The sequence below is a fragment of the Nansenia antarctica genome (assembly GCF_963989245.1).
Source record: "Nansenia antarctica genome assembly, chromosome: 11".
In the NCBI taxonomy this organism is placed as follows: Eukaryota; Metazoa; Chordata; class Actinopteri; order Argentiniformes; family Microstomatidae; genus Nansenia; species Nansenia antarctica.
In genome coordinates this window covers 6,236,108-6,248,971 of record NC_137681.1, presented here as the reverse complement: position 1 = coordinate 6,248,971, position 12,864 = coordinate 6,236,108, and the positions used below count along the sequence as shown (strand labels likewise).

The 12,864-nt window shown below is 46.6% G+C and overlaps 1 protein-coding gene across 1 annotated transcript in view; it reads left to right on the top strand.

The window, feature by feature from the left end:
• LOC308167371 (ATP-citrate synthase-like) overlaps positions 1 to 12,864 on the top strand; it is a 37,814-nt gene that overhangs the window by 13,025 nt on the left and 11,925 nt on the right. The window contains exons 6-14 of the mRNA XM_080541786.1: positions 963 to 1,042; positions 1,419 to 1,549; positions 2,589 to 2,707; positions 3,641 to 3,777; positions 4,304 to 4,365; positions 5,963 to 6,080; positions 6,323 to 6,477; positions 8,517 to 8,610; positions 10,551 to 10,580. Of these exons, the coding sequence (XP_080397912.1) occupies positions 963 to 1,042; positions 1,419 to 1,549; positions 2,589 to 2,707; positions 3,641 to 3,777; positions 4,304 to 4,365; positions 5,963 to 6,080; positions 6,323 to 6,477; positions 8,517 to 8,610; positions 10,551 to 10,580 (926 nt within the window). The remainder of the gene's footprint in view (positions 1 to 962; positions 1,043 to 1,418; positions 1,550 to 2,588; positions 2,708 to 3,640; positions 3,778 to 4,303; positions 4,366 to 5,962; positions 6,081 to 6,322; positions 6,478 to 8,516; positions 8,611 to 10,550; positions 10,581 to 12,864) is intronic.

Below are 12,864 nucleotides of genomic sequence, written 5' to 3'. Positions count from 1 at the left end.
TGGGGATAGAACCAACCCATAGCTGTTAACATTTGAGCGTGGTTTTATGGTCGTCGTCCCCTCACCCCCTCCACATATTATGTTCCATTCGGTAGTGGAGGCCGAGATATTTGAACCAGCGCCATGTTACAATTGCATTTGATTAGTCATGGTGTTATAGCATAAAGCCCCCCCCCACTTCCACATCCTGTGTATCACTCTGTAGAGGAAATAGTGAGGAGAGAACACGCTGGTGTGTTCACTGTCCCTCCCTCTTTTCCTCCCTTTCTCACTCCTTCCTGACGATGGTTTGGTATCATTAGAATTGTATTGGTCTTCGTAACAATACAGATTCTTCTTATTACCAAGCAGCTGATATGTGGTATGCTGTGTTGTGTCTGTATGACCTGTGTCTATGCTGCTGTCTTGGCCACTTTTTAAAAGAGATGAAAATGTCAACGTGACTCGTCTGGTTGAACGAAGGATAAATAAATAATCGGATTCCTAAAGCCACAATCTGTGAAAATGGCTGGATGAGTCTAACTCAATGAGACCTCCTCTAGTTTATTTGTAACCTTCTCATGCCCACCCTCTGAGGAGGGGCCGGACGTAGTTCAACAGCGTTGTCACGTCCCTGAGGGTTAGGGTTAGAGTTTCTGTGGTGAACCACTGAGAGCCTACGAGCTGCTTCTCATGACATACATGCGGCTAAACTATGCTATTAGACACTATTAGTACTTTAAAACTGTTGATAGTTTGCCAAAAACATAGTTAGAGTTCCACTGCAAGATGTTTTGTAAAGCAAGGACAAGGGATGTAATGTAACCAATTGTAGTACGGTACTACCAGATTGACTTGCTGGTTTCAGCCTTCACTTCATACACCTGTCATTTTGAGATACTTGATGAGGTTATTTTATTAACTCTTCACAGCTCAGTTCTAATGTGATGTTTTTTCCACTATGCCTGTGTGTTGTCATGCAGGGTCCTGGCCAGTTTCATCGTGGGTCTCTTCAACCTGTATGAAGACCTTTACTTCACCTACCTGGAGATCAACCCGCTGGGTAAGTCCACTTGGCTGTCATGTCAGGGGAGTCAACCCCGTACAGCCAAGCTAAGTTTGCGCCTCTTAATGCAAGAAAGTTCCCACTATGAATCCAGTCGTGGGGATCGACCAGCACAAAGACTCCTTCGACCATAGATTTATTTATTTGTAAATCTACACTACACTTGCTTTTTTATAACTAAGTATACTTGGAAGGCCGCGGTCCAAATATAGTTTAGATATTGACTGACGGTATGATGCTCTCTCTCTCTCTGTCCCTCCCTCCCTTTCTCCTTCTCTCCCTCTCTCTCTCCCTCTCCCTCTCTCTCTGTCTCTCCCCCCCCCCCTCTCTCTCTCTCTCTCTCTCTCTCTCTCTCCCTCTCCCCCCCCTCCAGTGGTCACACAAGAGGGTGTGTTCGTCCTCGACATGGCGGCCAAAATCGACGCCACAGCCGACTACATCTGCAAGGCCAAGTGGGGCGAGGTGGAGTTCCCCCCACCCTTCGGCAGAGAGGCCTACCCTGAGGTGATATTTGAGAGGATGACAGCAGTTGTGCAATAATGACGACGCCTGTTTTCTGTTTTTCAGTGCCTCACACCGAGAGTGTGGCTGCTAAATCCAAGTCAGAATTCTCCTAAATGTATTCCAGATGTATCCATAGCAAGCATACTTCCATAACTATTATCTATTATTTAATTCTTAGTTACTGTATCGCCTTACTGTCTGGTTGTGACCTACTTACTTGAATGTTTGGCTGCCGCCTCAGGCCCTCAGTGCTGAGATGTCCTACCTCCCTCCAGATGTACTGCAGGGTTCCACATTAACGCTTGCCCGCTGGCCCGGAGCAAGTAAAGAATTCGCCGGGTTTGTTTGCGTGAGCCCAACGTTGGATCCTGGATCTGTTTACCTGTGTGCAGGAAGAACAACAGACGGCGCAGGCGCCAGACCAGACTAGATGATAGCGGAGTGAAGATGTTATTAAAGCGTACGCGATGCGACGGGTGATCGACAGGCGCGTACGCTTTAATAATATCTTCACTCCACGATCATCTAGTCTGGTCTGGCGCCTGCGCCGTCCGTTGTTCTTCCTGCACACCGATACACAGATCCAGGATCCAGCAGCGTCGTCGGGCTCGCGCAAACAAACCCGGCGAATGTTTTACTTGTTCCGGGCAAGCGAGCAACCGTTAATGTGGAACCCTGCTTACTGTCTAGTGGTGACCTAGTTACTTGAACGTTTGGCTGCCGCCTCAGGCCCTCAGTGCTGAGATGTCCTACCTCCCTCCAGATGTTCTGACACCTCGTGAGCTTAGAATGATAAGGTTCTATCTCCGTTTAGGGCAGTTCAGAGATATTGAGCGTCAACGTTTTTACATTCCATTATGTTTTGTGAGATGGAACCTTGAATTACTTACTCAAAAATGTAAACATTTTAAAAATAACACCACACAGGCATTAATAAACACCTAATGGATCAGATTATGTAAAAAAAACTCAATTTTGACAAAAATGGAGATAGAACCTTATAATTCTAACGTCACAAGCTCTCTGTCCGCCCCTCCAGGAGGCCTATATTGCAGACCTGGACGCCAAGAGTGGAGCCAGTCTGAAGCTCACCCTCCTGAACCCTCGCGGGCGGATCTGGACCATGGTGGCAGGGGGAGGGGCCTCGGTGGTCTACAGGTAAAACAGAGAGAATAATACTACATTTATGCCTCGCTGTGGTCCTCTGTGGCTCAGACGGTAGAGCACGGCGCTAACAACGCTTAGGTTGTGGGTTCGATCCCCGTTGGGACCATATATACTGAAAATGTATGCACTCACTGCAATGTAATGTAAGTCGCTTTGGATAAAAGCGTCAGTCTCAATGGCATATATTATTATATTATATTATATTACACTCTCCCATGCTATGTTTTCTGGGGGGGGGGGGTACTATGACTCTCTGGTTAGAATAAATTATAATTTTAAAAAACGTGGTAAAATATAATTTTTCAGATGGCTCAATGGTTTCCTGGCCCAAAATTTTTTTCTTTTCACTTTGATGTCAGTTGAGTTTGAGCTGCACGCAAATGTCTAAAATTAGCATTCAGCCCCGGGAGCTTGCATCCATCAGGAGCTTTTTTGTGTCACAGCTGTCTTCCAAAATATGACCTTGACACTCTTCCCCTGTCCCTCTCTCCCCCCCTCACACTCTTCCCCTGTCCCTCTCTCCCCACACCCTCACACTCTTCCCCTGTCCCTCTCTCCCCACACCCTCACACTCTTCCCCTGTCCCTCTCTCCCCACACCCTCACACTCTTCCCCTGTCCCTCTCTCCCCACACCCTCACACTCTTCCCCTGTCCCTCCCCCTCACACTCTTCCCCTGTCCCCACACCCACACCCTCACACTCTTCCCCTGTCCCTCCCCCTCACACTCTTCCCCTGTCCCTCTCTCCCCACACCCTCACACTCTTCCCCTGTCCCTCTCTCCCCACACCCTCACACTCTTCCCCTGTCCCTCTCTCCCCACACTCTCACACTCTTCCCCTGTCCCTCTCTCCCCACACTCTCACACTCTTCCCCTGTCCCTCTCTCCCCACACCCTCACACTCTCCCCCCCTCACACATCTAGTGACACCATCTGTGACCTGGGTGGAGTAGACGAGCTGGCCAACTACGGGGAGTACTCCGGGGCGCCCAGCGAGCAGCAGACCTACGACTACGCCAAGACCATCCTCTCCCTCATGACCCGGGAGAAACACCTGGAAGGTGGGGGGTCACCTCTCACGGTTATGAAATCCATGTTGTGACAAGAATGTCACATTGCGTTACATTTAGGTGCCGGCCAGAAAGGCTTTCCTCCCGTACCTGCGGCACTTTAACAACATCAGGGGCGGCTGTGGTTCAGGAGGTAGAGCCGCCGTCTAATGATCGCAAGGTTGGCAGATCGGCGGTTCGAGCCCCGGCTGGCCACATGTCAAAGTGTCCTTCGGCAAGACACTGAACGACCCCAAATTGCTCCTAGTGAGCGGGTCGGCGCCTTGCATGGTAGCTTGCTGCCATTGGTGTGAATGGGTGTGAATGGGGGAATGGGGGAATGAGAGGCCGTTGTAAAGCGCTTTGGATAAAGGCGCTATATAAGTGCAGTCCATTAACAACATTTTTGATCCGAAATGGATGTTCCTCCTCACGTCACTTTCTGCGGTGTCCAGACAGATCTTTAGCTCTTTGTTGTTGACAGGAAGTCTTAGCAGCAGCACCTCCTAATGTTGTTCTCTCTCTCTGCCTCGTCCAGGGAAGGTGCTGATCATCGGAGGAAGCATCGCCAACTTCACAAACGTGGCGGCCACGTTCAAAGTAAGACACACGGACACACGGACACACTCTCCATCTCGGTGCTGAGTCCAGGGTTCCCACGGGTCCTTGAAATCCTTGAAAGTTTGTGAATTTGAGAAAAAGGTCTTAAACGTTTTTGAAAATAGACATGGGTCATTGAAAGTGCTTGAATTCCCTCTCTCTCTCTCTCTCTCTCTCTCTCTCTCTCTCTCTCTCTCTCTCTCTCTCTCTCTCTCTCTCTCTCTCTCTCTCTCTCAATATCTATATTCAAAAATGTTTTACATGGCTCGTCAACTAGTTATGTCTCAAACTATGCCGTGTTGGGGCCTTGAATTTGTCTTGAAAGTCCTTGAAAGGTGCTTGAATTGGATGTTTCAGAAGGTGTGGGAACCCTGTGAGTCAGTGAGTGGGTCAGAAGTTGTAGACATGATTTGATATGAAATATGCTTGTGTAATCAGCTCAAACCACACACTGCTATTTCTGAATAATGCTTTAGCTATTAGATATTATGCTTTTAATGCAGCGATAAGGAGACAGCGCTGGTCTAAAAAAAAAACACCATACCCAGGTGGTGATGTAAGCCGTGCAGGTTTATGAGCAATGATAGAAAAAATGCAATAGAAAATGTGTGTGTAGATATGTCAAGCATCCCAATGCTAATCTCGCAACATTCCATGCACCCTCTGGTTGGGTTTGGAATTCCATTGCTATTGTTCAGGTGATAACTGTCATCCTTAGCAGCAGCAGCTGGTAATTTCCATTCCAAACCCGTTTTCTAACTTGTGACCACGACAACGGTTTTGAAGATACACAGGACATAATATGTATCAAACTGTTCACCTGGGTCCCAGGATCCCTGCGGTGTAAATATCTAAGCTGTGGCATTTATAGTTTTTCTGATATTCAGTGTTGTTTGGAAACCATGCTCCCCGTTCACACAAATGGTGGAATGTTCAAAACTCCACTCTACTGGCGGCTTTGGTCATTTCCATTTCAAACCCATTTTCTAACTCGTGACCACGACAACAGTTTTTAAGGTACACAAAACATTACATACATGGTTCCTACGATTATTACGGTGTGAATATCTAAGCTGTGACATTTATACTTTTTGAGATAGAGCTGTCTGAAGCTGGGCATGCTTTTCTCAAGCTAATATTGTATTGCCGGGCATGTGACTCTTGATTGGTTTAAATCTCATGCTACGAACACATACACACACACACACACACACACACACACACACACACGTCATGTATATAAGCGGCTGCACCGCTTAAAAAGAAGTAAAAATGAATCCTCACTTCCTCCACTTAGCTCTGACCCTGTTCTGACCTCCCACCACATCAGACAGGCCAACCCCCTCCCAACATTTAAACAGGTCCTCAAAACCCACCTCTTCAAGCTCGCCATCACCAGTTAACCCTCTCCCCCTCCCCTTCCCATGTGTCCCCAGCACTAGCTTAATTAGGCCCCTATACTTTCTTTCTCTAATTATTTTTTCTGTTTCTTTTTATTATTACTACTCAATCTTTTCAGTTTGTAAAGTGTCTTTGAGTGTCTAGAAAAGCGCTATATAAGTCTAATGTATTATTATTATTATTATCTTTCCTACAGGGCATCGTCAGAGCCATCAAAGACTACCAGGGCCCTCTGAAGGAGCACGAGGTCACCATCTTTGTGCGTCGTGGCGGCCCCAACTACCAGGAGGGCCTGAGGGTGATGGGAGAGATGGGTGAGTTCTCCCCTCACATGTTTGTTTTTGCAACTTTTGAAGAAGGCAACATCTTTATTAAACCAGGGGAGATCATGAGGCCTTTCCCTAACGTATTGCCAATGACATCTCTCTTACTTTCAAAGTGAACATATTACCCATATACCTGGCAATTATATTTGTTATTTTATATATTTACATTATCATTATTATTATTATTTTCTAATCTAATCTAAGTCTAATTATTTGTTTATATTCTGTAGGCAAGACCACTGGTATCCCGATCCACGTCTTCGGCACAGAGACCCACATGACGGCCATCGTGGGCATGGCCCTCGGCCACCGGCCAATCCCCAACCAGCCTCAAATGGCCGCGCACACCGCCAACTTCCTCCTCAACTCCAGCAACAACGCAGTTGTACGTGTGTCTGTTTGTTCAGTGGTGTCTAGCTCTAGTCTCTTCAGGCTTGTGTGTCACGTGTCCGTCTTAATCATAGACGTTTGTGTTCAATGTCAGGTGGGTGAGATTACAATCCACCTCAAGTACTCGATTAGTTAATTTCACAGAACAAACAAGTTAAAGATAGTACGTCTGCTAACTACACAAATCTGTCTAGGCTGTTGCATGACAGTAGGGTTCTAGTTTGAGAAAGTGAACACGTGAAGGACAAAAGAATCTGGAACCAACGGTTCCTCCTTTTCATGCACGTTGGTTTCTTCATCTGCCTTATTGAAACCGAACAAACATCTACATCCTCTTTAACAGCGCTGAATGGGCACTCACTCAGTGGTTACTTTTTGCTGCTTTTATTTGGAACCCCCTAAACAATTCAGTACTCCCCTTCAGCTATTACTGAACTGTGGGTGGTGTTGTAGTGGATTTAACCTCACTCTAATAGTTTCAATTACTTCATCAATAAAACAATTCAGGAACCCGGAGCTGTAGGTCATCACAGAGAAAGACCCTTTATTGTAGTCAGAACAACGCAGAGCCGACGTCAGTTCATGAAGAGAGGTCCTCCTGAGCACTTCTCAGAGCCTCACATTTATACAGGTCGGCAAGGCCTCCCAATCCTTCCCAGGATCCTCGGTGCAGAGTGATCACAGAAGGATGGATGGGTTAACATTGTTGATGCCAAGGCTTTTGGCTTGTGTTGACTGGGGAATTGGCTGTCCATCGATGTGTATGACATCAGTACAGGGTGCTTTTGACAGGGTGTTTTGAGTCGACGACCTTGACTCCTGTTTTATTGCAGTTTGGGTTTCAGAAAGTTAAAGGCCATCCAGGTCTTAATATCAGTTGGCAGTTGGGGGCAGGGGGGGGGCAGTGGGCTTAGAGGAGATAACTGGGTGTCATCAGCGTGGAAACAGTGGAAATTGATGTGGTGATGACACATAATTTGGCGAAGGGGGAGGAGCTATAATGATGAACCAAAGAGGACCCAGCATTGACCCCTGGGGGACACCCTGTGTAACTGCAGCTATCCCGGTGCCCATCAAACTGATGATGTTTGACCTGAACAAACTGTTGTCTCCCAGTCAAATAGGAAGTCAGCCATGCTAGCGCAGAACCAGTGGCCCCCCAGGGAGGTCAGGCGGTCCAGATGCAGGGGGGGAGGAGACGGTATCAAAAGCAGAGCTGAGGTCCAGGAAGATGATCGATGGTTAATAACCCAGAGTCTGCAGCACAGAGGAGGTGGTTGGTTGTTTTGACCAGGGCGGTTCTCTGTGCTGTGTTGTGTTGGGAATCCAGATGGAAAAGGCTCGAGCAGGTGCTTATTGTCGAGGTGAGAATAGAGCAGCGTTGTACTGAGATCAGTCCAGGGTTCCCACGGGTCCTTGTAATCCTTGAAAGTTTGTGAATTTGAGAAAAAGAAATCAGAAAGGTGCTTGAAAGGTGCTTGAATTTGCTGTTTCAGAAAGTGTGGGAACCCTGTCAGTCAGAATTAAAAGCAATATAGTCTGAAGTTTTGTGCAAGTTGTTTAGCACCCTTTATGTTGGGGTGCAGGCAGGCCTTCTGATTTATAAAGGTCATGTCTGGTCCAAAAACAGTCAAACTGGCTATTAAAGCCATGATGTCCAGTTGCAGAGGTTTTTCAGCCATTCATGGAGACTGTAGAGACAGCTGAAACACTCAGGGCCTTTTGAAGAGATGGGAAACGGGAAAAAATGCTGGTTTTTCCCAGGCCTCTGGATTGTGATGGCAAGAGACTCTAGTCGATCGCTAAGCTCGACTGACTGTGACTGTTTGTTCACGACGGTGTTTGTGCCAACATGAACACTTAGTCCGTGAGCCCTCGTGACAGAAAACTGTCTGTCTTCAGAACTCCTGACCCAGTCTCAGGTGCTAGCTGTACTCTTAACCCCCCGAAGCCCGATACCCAAATACAAAACTCTCCACACATCCACATCGCCCTCTCTCATGACCCCCTCCCCTCCTCTCCTTTTTCTCCCAGACTCCAGCGACCACCAGAACAGCGTCTTTCTCGGAGCCCAGAGCCGTCACTGACGCCGTGCCAGTCCTCAAGTCCCCGATGGGCGTCCCTGCAGGTAACCAGTGCTGCCCTCGCCCGCTTCTCACCCTCTCACCCTCTTCCTGTAGCTGTTCAGAGCTTTGGGAGCGGAAATGATGTCGTCGATGAGTGTCACAAGTGGGCAGTTCACAAAACGTTCTATAAACCCTCCAATATCCACACTAGTGTACTGCTAGAACGAAGCGACGTTTTTGTCCGCGCTTTCTATGCGGTACGTTAGCGTGGATATGGAACCGCAGGAAACACATCATCCCTCTCTGTTCCACTCATCCCTCTCTCTGTATCGACCCATCTGCCTGCTTTTTTCACCTCCACCTCCACTGTCTCTGCTTCCCTTTATTTTTGCCTCCTTCCCCCGTCCCCCTCCAAACACAGTTCTGCATTTAATTTTCTCTCTCCTCTCTCCCTCGTTTTTGCTGTGTAATCGGCCCCGTCTTTCTCATGCTCAAATCTGTAAGCCGTGTCTCATTGTCCACTGTGGCAGAGTGCCCTCTTCGTAGGAGGCAAAGGTATGTGCAGGTGCGCCACATCCCCCCCCCCCCCCCCCCCCACCCCATCCTGTCCCTGACCAGCACGCCCCCCCCTTTGGGTTTGTCCCCCTCTGGCTCACCACTCCCCTAATAGTCCCCTAATAGTTTGTGTGTGTGTGTGTGTGTGTGTGTGTGTGTGTGTTTGTGTGTGAATTGTATCTCTGCTTATCAGCTTACTGGCTAGGCAATGATTCGCAAGGTTGGAGTTCTATTGTAGTGGAGTTAATCTGGTTTCTTCTCTATGGATATTGAATATTGAGCACAAGGAGATTGATCAACTTAGCTTGAAGCCTTTTATTTATAAAGTTACATGACAGCAGTCTAGAGTTTGCAAAGTCTAGAGGCTCAGAGCCTCAGAGCCTCAGAGCCTCCTCCTTCTCTGAGCACCCCCCTTATATACAAAGTCGACACCCTTTATGAGATCACTAATCTTGGCAAACAAATGTGGTGACAGGAAACTAGACTTTAGTAAGTGTGCAACAAGTCATTGGCACTGTCCCCAGGCAGACTGGATTGTTAGCTACGATTTCCCAGAATGTAGAGAGACAGACTTCAATTCTCAGTATATTTGATATAAAACTACAACACTATTTAGACATGTTAGACATACGCTGTGGCCTGTAAATGGAAAACATAGCTTTTTTCCCCCACATTTAAGAAAACCTTAAAAGGTTTATATTTAGGAGGAAATATGACAGATAGCTACTGCCATACAGTTAAATGATGCTACACAGAGGACTAAGTCATTTGAGTCATTTCATTCCATTCTGATTAAAACAATGAAGCTAACACGCTAATATGGATCACTGTCTTAGCCGAGGTCGTCTAGGTGAAATCGTGTACAGGTTAGAACTAGAGTGATTTTAAATTGTGTGCGATCTTCAAGTTTCTTTTATATGTCTTTATCTTCCATCTTTTAAAGTTTGTACCCTGTTTTTGCATGCCTTGTGTGGGAGGAAGGGCAGGTGTCATGTGGTTAGATTAAGTAATGGTGCGGTAGACAGACAGACAGACAGACAGACAGCCCTTGGCTTGGACCATATTTTTGCCCAGCTTGTAATTCCGCGCGGCCTGCTGACGTTCTGTGTGGTGTTCGTGTGGCTGGCTGATTTAACCGTCTGTTTTTCTATGTTGTGGTGTTTGGGTGGTGGTCAAGTGTGTGTGTGTACATCCCAGACACGCTGCTGTACGGAGGCTACGCTGTGCATGCTCTCTCATTGTGTCTCTCTTCCCCCCACCTTGGTTTGAGGAGTGCTTCTTCGGTGTGCCTGTTGTTCTTCCAAAAACATGCTCAAAACATGTTCAAACACAATGCATAGTTGTTGTATGAGGTGACATGGTTGGATTTATTCAAACTCTTTTGTTTTATTTTGTTGTCGTCGTCGTCGTGTTCGTTTTTGTGTCGTTGTCTCCTGGCGGGTCACAGAAGTGCACGCCCCGTCTGGCTGCAGTGGAGGTAGGGAAGGGTGTGACGGAACTGTCCTCCTCTAGACTCTCCCCCCTTCCTCTCCCTCTATCCCTCTATCCACCCCCCCCCCCCTCTCCTCTCTGTGTTATTGTGTGGGCAATCATGCCTGTCTGTCCTCCCCCCCTCCCTCCCTCTCTTATTGGTATCTTCATGGTGGCTGACTGTCTGCGAGGCTGCGTTTGATTTCAGAAAGTGGCTTCACCCTGAATCTCTCTCTGCTATCATCAAAGACGTGATCAAAGCCGCGGACCGGTTAGACGGTTGTTGTTGAGGAGAAACAAAATGCATCTGACAGATCTGTCCCCTGCTTCACCCCGTTCACAGTCAGTCTAGTTCACAGTCAGTCTAGTTTACAGTCAGTCTAGTTCACAGTCAGTCTAGTTCACAGTCAGTCTAGTTTACAGTCAGTCTAGTTTACAGTCAGTCTAGTTTACAGTCAGTCTAGTTCACAGTCAGTCTAGTTCACAGTCAGTCTAGTTTACAGTCAGTCTAGTTCACAGTCAGTCTAGTTTACAGTCAGTCTAGTTTACAGTCAGTCTAGTTCACAGTCAGTCTAATTCACAGTCAGTCTAGTTTACAGTCAGTCTAGTTTACAGTCAGTCTAGTTCACAGTCAGTCTAGTTCACAGTCAGTCTAGTTTACAGTCAGTCTAGTTCACAGTCAGTCTAGTTCACAGTCAGTCTAGTTCACAGTCAGTCTAGTTCACGGTCAGTCTAGTTTACAGTCAGTCTAGTTCACAGTCAGTCTAGTTCACAGTCAGTCTAGTTCAGTCAGTCTAGTTTACAGTCAGTCTAGTTCACAGTCAGTCTAGTTCACAATCAGTCTAGTTCACAGTCAGTCTAGTTCACAGTCAGTCTAGTTCACAGTCAGTCTAGTTCACAGTCAGTCTAGTTCACAGTCAGTCTAGTTCACAATCAGTCTAGTTCACAGTCAGTCTAGTTCAGTCAGTCTAGTTTACAGTCAGTCTAGTTTACAGTCAGTCTAGTTTACAGTCAGTCTAGTTTACAGTCAGTCTAGTTCACAGTCAGTCTAGTTCACAGTCAGTCTAGTTCACAGTCAGTCTCTCTCTGCTATCATCAAAGACGTGATCAAAGCCGCGGACCGGTTAGACGGTTGTTGTTGAGGAGAAACAAAATGCATCTGACAGATCTGTCCCCTGCTTCACCCCGTTCACAGTCAGTCTAGTTCACAGTCAGTCTAGTTTACAGTCAGTCTAGTTCACAGTCAGTCTAGTTCACAGTCAGTCTAGTTTACAGTCAGTCTAGTTTACAGTCAGTCTAGTTCACAGTCAGTCTAGTTCACAGTCAGTCTAGTTTACAGTCAGTCTAGTTCACAGTCAGTCTAGTTCACAGTCAGTCTAGTTTACAGTCAGTCTAGTTTACAGTCAGTCTAGTTCACAATCAGTCTAGTTTACAGTCAGTCTAGTTTACAGTCAGTCTAGTTCACAGTCAGTCTAGTTTACAGTCAGTCTAGTTTACAGTCAGTCTAGTTCACAGTCAGTCTAGTTTACAGTCAGTCTAGTTCACAGTCAGTCTAGTTCACAGTCAGTCTAGTTCACAGTCAGTCTAGTTTACAGTCAGTCTAGTTCACAGTCAGTCTAGTTCACAGTCAGTCTAGTTTACAGTCAGTCTAGTTCACAGTCAGTCTAGTTCACAGTCAGTCTAGTTCACAGTCAGTTTAGTTTACAGTCAGTCTAGTTTACAGTCAGTCTAGTTTACAGTCAGTCTAGTTCACGGTCAGTCTAGTTCACGGTCAGTCTAGTTCACGGTCAGTCTAGTTCACAGTCAGTCTAGTTCACAGTCAGTCTAGTTCACAGTCAGTCTAGTTCAGTCAGTCTAGTTCACAGTCAGTCTAGTTTACAGTCAGTCTAGTTCAGTCAGTCTAGTTCAGTCAGTCTAGTTCACGGTCAGTCTAGTTTACAGTCAGTCTAGTTTACAGTCAGTCTAGTTTACAGTCAGTCTAGTTTACAGTCAGTCTAGTTTACAGTCAGTCTAGTTCACAGTCAGTCTAGTTCACAGTCAGTCTAGTTTACAGTCAGTCTAGTTTACAGTCAGTCTAGTTTACAGTCAGTCTAGTTTACAGTCAGTCTAGTTTACAGTCAGTCTAGTTCACAGTCAGTCTAGTTCACAGTCAGTCTAGTTCACAGTCAGTCTAGTTCACAGTCAGTCTAGTTTACAGTCAGTCTAGTTTACAGTCAGTCTAGTTTAAGGACTAGAATGAAATTCAACCGTCCTCACCAGCCCACTTAGTCACCATGCTTTCGTCTACCGTT